At 42.3% G+C, this 14,652-nt stretch overlaps 1 protein-coding gene across 5 annotated transcripts in view; it reads left to right on the forward strand.

Moving 5' to 3' along the window:
- The window catches only part of B4GALT6 (beta-1,4-galactosyltransferase 6), a 347,211-nt gene that overhangs the window by 260,400 nt on the left and 72,159 nt on the right, over positions 1-14,652 (forward strand). The window contains exon 1 of one of the 5 annotated variants that reach the window (XM_023543907.2): positions 2,649-12,226. The exons of the other annotated variants lie outside the window; for them this stretch is intronic. Within the exon in view, the coding sequence (XP_023399675.1) occupies positions 12,216-12,226 (11 nt within the window). The 5' untranslated portion in view covers positions 2,649-12,215. Of the gene's footprint in view, positions 1-2,648; positions 12,227-14,652 lie in introns of those variants that run through there. 5 annotated transcript variants of the gene reach the window in all.

Below are 14,652 nucleotides of genomic sequence, written 5' to 3' on the forward strand. Positions count from 1 at the left end.
CAGCCCTTCTATCATTAGTTACTCATTAGTGTCCATCTTAGTTATCTGGTGCTGCTGTAACAGAAATACCACAAGCGGGTGGCTTTAACAAACAGAAATTTATTTTCTCACAGTTTAGGAGGCTGGAAGTCCGAATTCAGGGTGCCGGCTCTAGGGGAAGGCTTTCTGTTGGCTCTAGAGGAAGGTCCTTGTCTCTTCTGAGCGTCTGCTTCTGCGCGATCTTCATGTGGCTTGGCATGTCTCTTCCCTGTCTTCTGCTTCTTAGCTTGCTTGTTTAATCTCTTTTATATCTCAGAAGAGACTGATTCAAGATACATCCTGTACTAATCCTGCTTCATTAGCATAACAGAGACAGCCTGTACCCATGTGGGATTATAACCACAGGCATAGAGGTTAGGAATTATAACATGTATTTCCGGGGGACACAGTTTAGTCCATAACCGACTTCTTCACCTGTGTCTGTCCCTCCATCCTTCCCTCCTTCTCTCCTGAGCAGATGCACCACACAGTTGTAGATAGTACTATCTGCTTAGTTTCTGATGTCGCTCAGCATTTTCTTGGCGATATGGGTCTTAATCTGTAATGGATTCCGTAGAACTCAAAGTTCGTGGTTTTAAGAATAATTTAAACATTTTCCTTGAAATTTCTGATTCATGCAGGAAAACAGGGATAACCTTTAATATTATGAACCTTAGTACTGAGGGAAACTAGTCTGTAGACACTCCCACTACCATCACAGGAAGTCCATGGACAAATTTCCCTAGCTCCGTCCAGTAGAGGCAGGAGCCATGAATTGTTTCTCACTCTGTGGCTACCTTTGTGCATGACTGCAAAAAGATGAGTGTAGTGCCCTTTCAGGGTTTTGACTTGCCTGGATTGAGAGTAGAATTACATTTAGTTTGAAACCGTTTCCAATACGATTTCCACCACAACATATTTTACTAGAAACTACTGCCTGAATAATTGTCATTTCCCTGTATCAAAGGAGTTGGATGAACAGACTCATAAACTCATTCAATGAACAGGAATGGAGCACCTGATACAGGCTAGACCTTGTTTGAGGCACATTAAGATTTAGAATTAAGACAGGGAATGGAAAAAGTACCGAAAAAGAGCTGTAACAAGTCCTTGGGAAGCATGCAGTGGGAATGAGGCCTGGTTAAGGATTTTGGGAGGAGATGATAGCTGGATTGGGCCAGGGAAGAAGTGTAGGATTTGTTGGCTTTGAGCAGGGGGAGTGAGAGGGAGTCTAGTCAGAGGGGACAGCATGAGCAAAAGTAGGTTCCTGAAAATGAGAGTAGTTCCATCTGGCTATCACTTAGTGCGTGGGTGGGGTGGCCCATGGACCAAATTAGGAGAGGTCTCTGGGGCTCTAGTGCCCAGCTAGTGTTCCCTCAGTGAGGTCCCCAAAATTCCCAGGAGAAAGAAACTGGTCTTGACTTAGGCAAGCTGTGCGCTAACATAACTAGCTGTCAGTGATTGAGACAGAAAATAAATGTGGTGTAATCAGTACAGCAGTGTAGTGGGGAAGATTGCATAATTTTGTCAGGGGTCAGGATTTTACTCCTTTTGACTCACCATCCTAGTGGTGCAGTGGCTAAGGACTCGGCTGCTGACCAGAGGTTTGAACCCACCAGCAGCTCCGTGGGAGAAAAATGCGGCAGTCTGTTTCTTTAAAGATTCAAACCAAACCAAACCCAGTGCCGTTGAGTCGATTCCGACTCATAGCGACCCTATAGGACAGAGTAGAACTGCCCTGTAGAGTTTCCAGGGAGCACCTGGTAGATTTGAACTGCCGACCCTTTGGCTAGCAGCCATAGCACTTAACCACTACACCACCAGGGTTTCCCAGAGAGAAACCCAGTCAAAGTGTCAGGGGGCCAGAGCAAGGACCTAACTAGCCTACTCCCTCACACAGCACATATGTGTATGCATACTCCAGCACACCTTGACTACCCATCACCACCATCTCCACCATTCCCAGCCAGGCACAAACCCCCAGGAGACCCAAATAACAAAGCTTTTTGCCAGGTCATTTCCCCAAAGGACCCATAAGAATCTATACCAGAGCGGCCTGACCAGATTCCACCTCCACCCAAAGAACAAAACAGCCTGTCAGTATCTAGGAAACGTCAGGACCTGTGTGGTGAGTGAAACCCTTTGCTGTGTAGTCAGTTCTTCCTCATAGCACCGCTATAGGACACAGCAGAACTGCCCCATAGTATTTCCAAGGGTGTAACCAGCAGAACTGCCCCATAGTATTTCCAAGGGTGTAATCGGCAGAACTGCCCCATAGTATTTCCAAGGGTGTAATCGGCAGAACTGCCCCATAGTATTTCCAAGGGTGTAATCGGCAGAACTGCCCCATAGTATTTCCAAGGGTGTAATCGGCAGAACTGCCCCATAGTATTTTCAAGGGTGTAATCAGCAGTTCTGCTGTGTCCTATAGAGGTACTATGAGGAAGAACTGACTACACAGCAACGGGTTTCACTCACCACACAGGTCCTGACGTTTCCTAGATACTGACAGGCTGTTTTGTTCTTTGGGTGGAGGTGGAATCTGGTCAGGCCGCTCTGGTATAGATTCTTACGGGTCTTTGGGGAAATGACCTGGCAAAAAGCTTTGTTATTTGGGTCTCCTGGGGGTTTGTGCCTGGCTGGGAATGGTGGAGATGGTGGTGATGGGTAGTCAAGGTGTGCTGGAGTATGCATACACATATGTGCTGTGTGAGGGAGTAGGCTAGTTAGGTCCTTGCTCGGGCCCCCTGACACTTTGACTGGGTTTCTCTTTGGGCTAGCTCAGAAGATTTCCTGTCACAGACTTTTAGCTGAGGAGCCTGGTTGTATTCTTTATGAGCTACTCTGCTCTGCTTTGTTTTCAAAGATCATTTTTTTTTTCCCCTCACCAAGTGCTGTAATCTACGTGGCTCCTTTCAGGGGTTGTTCTGATTGAGCTGTGGTGTTGGACATCTCTTTCCTTTGAGTCTTCCTCACTGGCTATACGTCCCATGTTAAAATTTTTGTCCTGTGAACAGCAGGAAACATCACAAGTTTTGAAATGGGGAATGATGCAGTCCTTTGTTTTAGAGTGATCCTTCTAGCATGTGAGCTAGAGAGGGCAGTACCAGCAGCAGGGAGACCAGGTGGGAAGCTGCAGTGGCTCAGGCTAGGGGAGATTAGAACTGATCTGGCTGGTCGTTGGATCAGGGCAGAGTTGAGAGGATGTGAATAATCGTATTGAAAGAAATGGAGAGGCGTTAAGATGATGCTCATAATCTAGGTTAGTCAACCAGATGGCTAATAATAGGGACTACAGAAGAGCCCATGTGTTGAGGAGGATGTTTTGGTTTTAGAGAGAGAGTTGGGATGCTTGTGGTATATCCAGGAAGAACTTGTCAGTAAGTAGGAGGAAATAAGGGCTTGGAGCCCAGTAGGAGAGATTTGGATGTCTTCAGGGTACAAGTAGGTGACTGGTACTTATCTTTTTCTTCCCCAATATACCTGAGTGGTAAATCTCACTCCAGCTAGCAGAAGTGGATCACCGAGTTATTCTTAAACATGGACTAGGGAGGAGGCCCAAGTGTAGTTTGGAAAGTTTCCTATGAGGCTCTACTACCCTTTTCTCTCACTTGCTCTAAGTGGGGGTCGTTGTGGTTGACACCATGGAAGATTTGAGGTGGCTGACTGAGGAGAGTTCATAGAGGCTGAACAGAAGATAACCAAGGATGAGGCAATTGAGAAGAGCAGCAGGAAAATGAAGGGAGAGAGAGATGATGAAAGTAAAGAGAGGCCTTAACAAAAAAAAAAAAAGAATTACAAAGATGGTGATCAATAAGATGCATCTTGCAGTGGAGGTAAGGTTTGGTGTGGGATTTCCAAAAGAGAATTACTGATTTGGTAGTTAGGAAATCTGTAGTAGCCAGTGGAGCCCTGGTGGTGTAGTGGTTAAGAGTTCGGCAGCTAACCAAAAGCTTGGCAGTTCCAATCCACCAGCCACTCCTTGGAAACTCTGGGGCAGTTCTACTCTGTTCTGTAGGGTTGCTGTGAGTCAGAATCAACTTGATAGCAACAGGTTTGGTTTGGTTTTATAGTAGCCAATACAAGAGTAGTTTTTGTAGTGTCATGGGGTCCCAGCCTCGACCGTATTGAGTTGGGTAGTAAATGGAGCAGTCAGCTGAAAGTGGCTCATTTGGTGGAAAGTAGGAATGTAGTGAAAGGGGGAATTAGGATCAAAGAGAGAACCTTACAAGATCAGAAGACAGACTTACGTGGAGGCTTAAGGAGTAAGGACGGGATTTGAAGATTTGAGAAAGGGAACACATTATCGCATGTGATCTAGGAAGCCTCCATTCATCCTCTTTCTTATCCACACAGCAAATGTTTGAGTGTCTGTCTGTACAAGGCGTTGTGGTTCAGCATTGAATAGAATCAGCATGGCCCTTGTCTTCACAGAACATGTAAAACCAAAACCAAACCCACTGCCGTTGAGTCAATTCTGACTACTGGTGACCCTATGGGATAGAGTAGAACTGACGTGTAGGGTTTCCAAGGCTGTAACTTTATAGGAGCAGATTGCCACATCTTTCTCCTGGGAAGTAGCTGGTGGGCTTGAACCACTGACCCTTTGATTAACAGCTGAGTGCTTAACCACTGTACTACCAGGGCTCCTTATAGAGCTTATAAACCAAACCTGTTGCTGTCAAGTCAATTCTGACTCATAGCGACCCTATAGGACTGGATAGAACTGCCCCACCAGGTTTCCAAGGAACAACTAGCAGATTGGAACTGCCAGCCTTTTTGTTAGCAGCGAGTTCTTAACCGCTGTACCACCAGGGCTCCATATATCATATAATTAGTGAGAAGTTCTGACAAAGACCTAACTAAAATAGAGCATGAAATATAGGTTGCTATGACATCACAAGTTTTTAGTCTTTAAGAGAAGACTATCTTAGCAAATGAAGATTAAGCTGAGACCAGAAGCTTTAGTCAGGTAATTAAAGGGTCAATTTGGGGAAAGGCTGCTTCAGGCAGGGATAGAATAGTTGAAGGCTAAGAGATGAGAGAGGAACAGAAAGTAAAACAAACAAACAAAAAACATCTTGTGGGTTACAGCAGAGTCCCTGGGTGGTACAAACAGTTAATGAGCTTGACTGCTAACAAAAAGGCAGAAGGTTTAAGTCCACTAAGAGGCACTTCAGAAGAAAGGCTTGGCAGTCTGCTTCTGAAAAATCAGCTGTTGAAAACCCTTTGGAGCATAGTCCTACTGTGACGCACATGGGGTCACCATGAGTTGGAATTGACTCAATGGCAACTGGTTTTTATAGGCTAAAGCATGGAGTGCAGAGAGCAGTGTGAGTTGAAGCCAGAGATAAAGGTCTATTCAGAGTGATCTTTGTAATCTGGGTTCAAGAATTTGAACTTTAGCCTGAGGAAATGTCAACCTATTTAAACATTTTAGATAGGAGAATGACATGATCAGATTTTTATTTTAGAAATATCATTTAGGCTGCACTAGTGTGGATGAATTAAAGGGAGCAAGATCAGAATCAGAGAGATCAAGTGTATTGTTATTGTTGTTAGGTGCTGTTCAGTCAATTCCAACTCATAGTGACCCTATGTGCAACAGAACGAAACACTGCCTGGTCCTGTGCCATCCTCACAGTCCTTGTTATGGTCGAGCCAATTGTTGCAGCAACGTTGTCACTCCATCTTGTCAAGGATCTTCTTATTTTTCACTGACCCTCTACTTTACCAAGCATGATGTCCTTCTCAGTGGCTGGTCCCTCCTGGTAACATGTCCAAAGTACGTGAGACGAAGTCTCGCCATTCTTGCTTCCAAGGAGCAGCATTCTGACTGTACTTCTTCCAAGACAGGCTTGTTCATTCTTGTGACGGTCCTTGTTATATTCAGTATTCTTTGATAAACACCATAATTCAGAGTCATCAATTCTACTTCAGTCTTTCTTATTTGTTGTCCAGCTTTTGCATGCTTATGAGGTGATTGAAAATATCATGATTTGGATCAGGTGCACCTTAGCCCTCAAAATGACATCATTGCTTTTCAACACTTTAAAGAGGTTTGTTGCAGCAGACTTGCTCAATACTATATGTAGTTTGATTTCTTGACTGCTTCCCTGGGCGTTGATTGTGGAGCTGAGTAAAATGAAATCTTTGACAACTTTAGGATTTTCTCCGTTATTCATGACGTTGGTTATTTGTCCAGTTATGAGGATTTTAATTTTAAGTTTAGGTAACCCATAAGTAGTCTTTGATCATCATCAGTAAGTGCTTCATGTTCTCTTCACTTTCAGCAAGCAGGGTTGTGTCATCTGCATATCACAGGTTGTTAGTCTTCCTCCAATCCTGATGTTGAGTTCTTCCACATATAGTCCAGCTTCTCAGACTATTCACTCCGAATATAGATTGAATAAGTACGGTGAAAGGATACAACACCTGACACACACCTTTCCTAACTTTAAGTCATGCAGTATGCCCTTGTTCTGTTCACATGACTGCCTCTTGATCTTAACGTACAGGTTCCTCATGAGCACAATTAAATGTTCTGGAATTCCCATTCTTTGCAATGTTATCCATAATTTGTTGTAATCCACACAGTCAAATGTTTTTGTGTAGTCAATAAAACACAGGTAAACATCTTTCTGGTATTCTCTGCTTTCAGCCAGGATCCAGCTAACACCAGCAGTGGTATCCTTTGTTCCATGTCCTGTTCAGAATCTGGCTTGAATTTCTGGCAGTTTCCTGTCAGTGCAGTGCTGCAACTATTTTTGAATGATCTTCAGAAAAATTTTACTTGCATGTGATATTAATGATATTGTTTGATAATTTCCACATTCTGTTGGATCAGCTTTCTTTGGAATGGACACAGATATGGCTCTCTTCCAGTCAGTTGGCCAGGTAGCTGTCTTCCAAGTTTCTTGGGAGTGAGCACCTCCAGTGGTGCATCCGTTAGTTGAGATGTCTCAGTTGGTATTTCGTCAATTCCTGGAGCCTTGTTTTTTGCCAATATCTTCAGCGAAGCTTGGACTTCTTCTTTCTATACTATTGGTTCTGAATCATGGTACCTCCTGAAATGGTTGAACATTGACCAATTACTTTTGGTACAGTGACTCTGTACTTACGTCTTCTTTTGATGCTTCTTGCATCATTCAATTTTTTTGCCCATAGAATCCTTCAGTATTGCAACTTGAGGCTTGAATTTCTTTAGGTTTTCAGCTTGAGAAATGCCAAATGTGGTCTTCCCTTTTGGTTTCCTAACTCTAGATCTTTGTACGTTTCATTATAATACTTTCCTTTGTCTTTTCAAACTGCCCTTTGAAATCTTCTGTTCAGCTCTTTTACTTCATCATTTCTTCTGTTACACCATGTTCAAGAGCAAGTTTCAGAGCCTCTTCTGACATCCATTTTGGTCTTTTCTTTCTTTCCTGTCTTTTCAGTGACCTCTTGCTTTCTTCCTGTGTGATGTCCTAGATATCGTCTCACAACTTGTCTGGTCTTCAGTCATTAGTGTCCAGTGCATCAAATCTGTTTTTAAGATGGTCTTCAAATTCAGGTGGGATATACTTTCATGTATTTGTTTAATTTTCTTCAGCTTCAACTTGAACTTGCATATAAGCAATCAGTGGTCTGTTCTACAGTTGGCCCTGGCCTTGTTCTGACCGATAATGATAAGCTTTTCCATTGTCTTTCTCTAGATGTAGTTCGATATGGTTCCTGTGTTTTCCATCCAGTGAGGTCCAAGTATATAGTTACTGTTTAATTTTCCTACATTCATTGTACATTCCATGCTCTGATTATTAATGGATGTTTGCAGCTGTTTCTTCTCATTTCGAGTTGTGCCACATCAGCACGTGATGGTCCTGAAAGCTTATCTCCATCCATGTCCTTAAGATTGACTCTACTTTGAGGAGGCAGCTCTTCCCCAATCGTATTTTGAGTGCCTTTGGACCTGAGGGGCTTATCTTCCCGCACTGTATCAGACAGTGCTCTGTAGCTATTCGTAAAATTTTCACTGGCTAATTTTTTTAGAAGAAGACAGGTCCTTCTTCCTAGACTGTCTTATTCAAGAAGCTCTGCTGAAACCTGACCACCATGGATGGCCTTTCTGGTATTTGAAATAGCGGTGTCATAGTTTCCAGCATCACAGCAACACGCAAGCCACTGCAGTATGACAAACTGACAGATGAATGGTGTCAAGTGTATAGGTTGATTAATTTTGGAGATGGGAGAGAAGAAGATAAAAATATTTGTGATAACAAAAATTAGGTGCCTAGTTGAGAAGACTAGTTGAGAGAGTTCGTATATGATGATACATGTTTCTGTGAAGAAGGAGATTAAATTACCTATTGAGAGTGAGGTGCCCAGTTTATGTTAATAGTTGGCTTAGTATAAACGCTATCTAGACTAGATTAAGACGTTTGGTTTCTGTCATGGCATGTCCTAGAGACTTAATAGTTGGAATGATTGATGTTCCTGATTAAATCACTTCTCTTGGTATAGAAACTCCAGTTTGTTCTCTCACTGGCTGACTCAACAGTGTCATTCTGGTGTTAGGCACCTTGAGAAAATATGGAGGAATGGGTAAGGGGTTAGAAACAGGAGAAAATGCCAGGATTTGGTCAGTGTATTAGTCAATCTATTATTTTGTAACAAATTACCTCAAAATTTAAGCTCTTAAAACAGCAAACAATTATCTCATAGTTTCTGTGGGCCAGGAGTCTGGACACAATATAGCTGGGTGCCCCTAGCCCAAGATCTCTCACTAAGCTGCAGTTAAGATGTTGTCAGGACTGTGTTGGTTAAGATGTTGTCAGGGCTGTGGTTGAAGGCCCACTGGGGAATGATCCACTTCAAAGTTCAACCATGTGTTTTTTTTTGGCAGGATCCAGTTTCTTCAGGGTTGTTGGACTGCCAGCCTCAGTTCCATGTGGGTGGTTGGCTGGACACTTCCCTCAGTTCCTTGCTACATGGGTCTCTCCATAGGGCACCTTACAACATGGCAGCTGGCTTCCCTTGGAGACAGAGACAGCATGCCCGCGAGACTTCCATCACTTTTGCCATATTCTCTTTGTTAGAAATGAATCTCTACATCCAGTCCATACTCAGTGGGATGGATAGGACATTCTAGAGACTGCCTTTCACAGTCAGATTGTCATTCTTGGGTAGCATATGTAACTCAGATGTGTAGTTCCAATGCATATTAACCTAAATCCTGTGGCCTTGTGGGAGATGAGGTAATTTTGAAGGGAAAATTGATTCATTGAAATCTAGCAATGCTAGTTTGTCCTTTTCTGTGTTATTCTTTTATGAATAAATTTGAGGTTTATTGAACAGCATGGCAAAGTCAGGTAGTGGTGTATTAATTCTGCAGCATGGCTTATCATTACCGCCTTTTAATGTTCGTTAGACAAAAACCAGCAATACCTGTGGATAATTTTAACAGGGAAACACCTAATCTGGGTTTGTATATATGGTACTCCAAGTACCCCATTGCCATCGAGTCGATTCCAACTCATAGTGACTTTTTAGGATAGAGTAGAACTGCCCGCTAGGGTTTCCAAGGAGCAGCTGGTGAATTCGAACTGCTGGCCTTTTGGTTAGCAGCCGAGCTCTTAACCACTGCGCCTCCGGGGATCCGTATGTATGGTCGATATTCCAAACTGTTTCAAATTTGGTTGGGAACTGAAAGCATTTTCCTTTTTAACCAGTGCCATGTTATTGGTGTTAGCTGTCATTGAGTCAGCCCCTGACTCATGGCGACCTCATGCACAATGAAACAAAGCACTGCCTGGTCCCGTGCCACTCCATGATCGATTGTAGATCAGACCATTGTGATTCGTAGGGTTTTCGTTGTCTAATTTTTGGAAGTAAATTGCTGGGCCTTTCTTCCTTGTCTTTCTTAGTCTGGAAGCTCAGCTGAAACTTGTTCAGCATCATAGCAACATGCAAGCTTCCACTGATAGACAAGTGGTGGCTGTGCGTTGAGGTACGTTGGCCAAGAATTGAATCCCTGTCTCCTGCATGGAAGGTGAAAATTCTACTGCTGAACCACCAATGCTTCCAAAGCAATGCTATGTATGGTGATTCATTTCCTTACCCATCCAGTGAAAAATCATTTAGGGCAGGGTGTATTATAAGGCTTCTCGTGGCACATGTGCTTCTAGGCCTTAGGCTCTAGGGGTCACAGTTGTGGCTTTCTCCTCACCAGAGCCCCTGCCTTTGCTCCTTCCTTCAAGGGACCAGGGCCCTGGGAACCTTGAACACAGAGGCCTTGGCATATCTGGAGACAGAGCTGTATGCAGAGAGCCCCCAGATACAAAACTCCAAATGTAGCGCACTGCGTAGTCCACTGCATAGCCCGCTACTGGAGCTCTACAGAATCTTAACTGCCACACCCCAACCCCACTGCTAGTAGAACCAGTTTTGTAAGGAAAAAAACTGCGAATTCTAGCTGAACTGTGAAAAATGAAATAAATGGCATCATGAATACAGTGGAGTCCCTGGGAAGTTTAAGCAGTTAACATGCTAGACTGCTAACTGGAAGGTTGAAGGCTCAAGTCTGCTTAGAGGCACCTCAGAAGAAAGGCCTGGCTATCTCCTTTTGAAAAACCAGCCATTGAAAACCCTGTGGAACACAGTTCAACTCTGACACACTTGGGGTCGCCATGAGTTAAAATTGACTCCACGGCAACTGTACAGATATAGTACACCCTCTTAATTTATGTATTTTCAAGCCAAGGGTAGATGACTACCTGTTAAGGCTGGAGAGGATGCTTTGCTTGGGGGACTGGGCAGACTTCTAATAGTCCTTTAAGCCCTATTACTGTATGCTCTGTTTATAGTATCCACTTAAACACCACAGCACTTTTCCTTACCCAGGCAAAGGGGCAGAGTGGCTCCTCCATTTGGCCCCCCTCCTCACCCTCCCACCCACACTGCCTTCTGTAACCTGTGTTCTTTTTCAAGCCTGACTTTCATGTTGTCTTAATCTAAGTAAAAATGTTGAGGGGGGAGAGGAAGAGGCACATCACAGAGTGAGTTTTCTAGAGATTGGAATTCCTGGATAGCTTTTGGGCGATCTAGAGAACCAAGCGCCCGTAGGCTGTTGGTGTTGTTTATAGTATTCTTCCTCTGGTCCAGTTCCCTGGCCACCTTAGTCCACGCTAGCTGTTGTCACCGCTGCCTCAGACAGCAATTGATCTGTTGAAGCAGAGCAACCGGTCTGTCCCCTTCCCTCTTTCCCCCTTTTCCCTCTGAACCTGGCTTGCTTTTCTTTTTTCATTTCTGGAGAACACAGTCGTTTAGTATAATATTTAAAAGACATTTTATTTTCATTCATGCCTTTTGTCATGATAATAACAAAGAGGGTAATATATAAGTAATACTGTGATTTGAGCCCTGGTGTCACGGTGGTTAACAGCTCAGCTGCTAACCAAAAGGTCATCAGTGCAAGTCGCATCAGCTGCTCCTTGGAAACCCTATGGGTCAGTTCTACGCTGTCCTGTAGGGTCACTGTGAGTTGGAATCAACTCAGTGGCAACGGGTTTGTTTTTTTTTTTTTAATCGTGATTATAGGACAGGATTGGGTTAATTGAAGATTGACAGTAGGTTTTCTGAGGACACCAACAATGCCAGTAATATGCCTTTGGAAAATGAAGAGTTTCCGCTGATTGTAATTGGATTTTTTTACCTTATATCTTCAGCACACTAGAGAATGTGAGCTGTTACCTTGATTTTATTTTTCTCTTGCATACCAATCCTATAATGGACCAACTTGATATGTTATGTTTCATGGTCACACTACCTGTGGGTCCCAGATCTTGAGGATGCTTGTTTTCCTTTATCGCAGAACTTGGCAGAGTTTGATTTAAGCTACAATAAAACCTTCCCCCCTCAAAAAAGGAAAGACAGCTTAAAGGGTGTTAATCAGTAGTTATATTTTGGCTGTGAAACACAGCCAAATGTTTAGGAAAATAGGCATACTAATTTCAAATCTTAAATTTGTAAATTTTTTCTGCAGAGATGTGATAAATGTCTTTTTGCATGAATCTTTGTTTTCAGGATTAATTACTTGAATTGATGAAAGTCTTTGGCTCCATCAGATCTTTCTGTTGGATTTTCATTAAGGATGAAATAGATTCCTACTGTGTCGGGATGAGTAGTAGTAGTGCAGAAGTTAGGAAGCTGCGTAAGTGAGGATGCATTTAATGTAAGTTAAACTAATAAATAAAAGAAAATTTGACTTTTTCAATTGTTACAAATGATATTAATTACGTTTAGAGAATTGCTGCAAACAATGTTTTTCAAACATCAGTATGCTTAAGTTTTACTTGGGGGTCTGCTGAGATAAGCTTATTTCCCAGTTCTGCACCCAGAGGTTCTGATTCAGATTCTGATTCATTTTTAACATATACCTCAGGGAATTCTGGAGCCTGGAAACTTTTTTTTTTTTTTTTAAAGAATATTTTGTGTTTTCTGTGAAAGTTTACACAGCAAATTAGATTCTCACTTAACAATTTCTACACAAATTGTTCAGTGACATTAGGTACATTTTTCACACTGTGTCAGCGTTCTCTTTAATTGCATTCTGGTGGTTCTGTTTCCAGTACTCTAGTTTCTCTGCCCCGTATCTTCTCATCTTTGCTTTAGAGTAATTGTTGGCCCTTTGATCTCATATGGATGATTTTTTAATGTAGCACCACACTCATGGATAATACCCTTTATTTTGTGTGCCAATTTGTTATTTCATTAAAAGGTGACTCAAGGAACAGTTTCAGCTCAAGGTTTAGAGAGCACCTCAGGACGATAGTCTCAGGGAGTCCTCTAGTTTCAACTGGTCCATTAAGTCTGGATTTTTTCAGAATTTTAGTTCTGTTGTGTGTTTTTTCTCCCATTCTGTCGGTGTCCATCTATCGTGGCCCTGATCAGAACGGTCAGCAAGTGGTAACCAGGCGCCATCCAATTCTTCTGGTCTCAGGGGAGATGAGGCCATGGCTCAGGGAGGCTATTAGCCCTTTAGACTAGTTTCTTCTCTGAGTCTTTGGTTTCCTTTCTCTTTTGCTCCTGATGATAAGAGACCAATAGTTGTATCTTAGATGGCTGCTCACAAGCTTTTAAGACCCCAGATACTACTCACCTCACCTAATCAGATGAAGTGACAGTAACACTGGCTGTGATGCTTGTGTGTCAACTTGGCTGGGCCATGATTCTCACTGGTTTGGCAGTTTTGTGACGTAATTTCGCAGTTATGTGATGATGTGATCTGGCAATTATGTAATGATGCAGCTATCCTCCAATGATGCAGAACGTGAACTTTGTGGTGCCAGTTGACTGACTTGTCCCCTGAGACTAAGGTCCTAAGCCTTCAAACTGAGAAAACCAACCTCACAAGGTGTTTGGTTATGTCTGAGTAGTATCTATAACTGTGTCATCTGTAAATATATATGTGTACATACACGTATCTGTATGTACATGTAGATACTTGTCTGTACACATATGTACACACCTGTATCTACCCATATACATATATGCCTATACACATAAAGATGTGACCATACACTTGTTTTTTGGTTAGTATTGGTATTGTTGCCAAATTATATATGCCATATTCTTCAGCACAAACATTTTCTTTTGAGCGCTCCTAAGTGGCATCTTTTTCTTTGGTCAGGCTGTGCTCATTATACCCACGTATTGCTACTTTTCCCATCACCAAAAACAAGCATCTACAATATAGAGCATGATCCACCCCTCTTCCCCACTAATCCCCCCTGTTAACCACCAATGAGCACTGGGGTGTGTGTGTGTGTACATATAAAAAAAAAAAAATTTTTTTTTTTTGTGTATATATATTCTTATAAAAGTGGGATCATGTAATATTTGTCCTTATGTGATTGAGTTATTTCACTTAGCGTTATGTCTTCAGGCCCATCCATATTATTCACTCACTCCTAACTTATCAACATGCTTAAGTTCCAAAAACCAGGTCATTATGCGAAGATCAGCATTATGCAAAAATAGAGGATGAATACATCAGATCACAAAATGGAGGATAGCTGCATCATTACATAATTGCCAGAACACATCATCACATAACTGCGAAATTACGTCACAAAACTGCCAAACCAGTGAGAATCATGGCCCAGCCAAGTTGACACACAAGCATCACAGCCAGTGTTACTGTCACTTCAAACCTTGATGTTTGTTACTGCCAGATGTACGTCATTAATGCTTAAGATAGTTGGATAGCAGATTTTTTAGTGTTGTCGTAAATGTGAAATGTCAGGTAACTAGATAGTCAATAAGTGAGGAGTAGGTGTAATATGTTTCAGGGACTCCTCATCGTTCTTTATGGCTGCATAAAAAAAAAAAGTATTCCGTTATATATATGTACCATGTTTTGCTTATCCATTGATTTCGTTGATGGGCACTTTTTATGTTGTTTCCGTTTTTTTTTGCTCTTGTGAATAATACTGCAGAGAACATAGGTTTTCATATGTCTGTCCTTGTCTCTTTTATTATATTTCTAGGGTATATACCTAGGAGTGAGATTGCTAGATCATAAGGTATTTCTAGTTTTTTGACGGAGCGCCATATTCTTTTCAGTAGTGGTTGTAACATTTTACAGTCCCACCAGCA

The sequence above is a fragment of the Loxodonta africana genome, chromosome 11 (assembly GCF_030014295.1).
Source record: "Loxodonta africana isolate mLoxAfr1 chromosome 11, mLoxAfr1.hap2, whole genome shotgun sequence".
NCBI classification, from domain to species: Eukaryota; Metazoa; Chordata; class Mammalia; order Proboscidea; family Elephantidae; genus Loxodonta; species Loxodonta africana.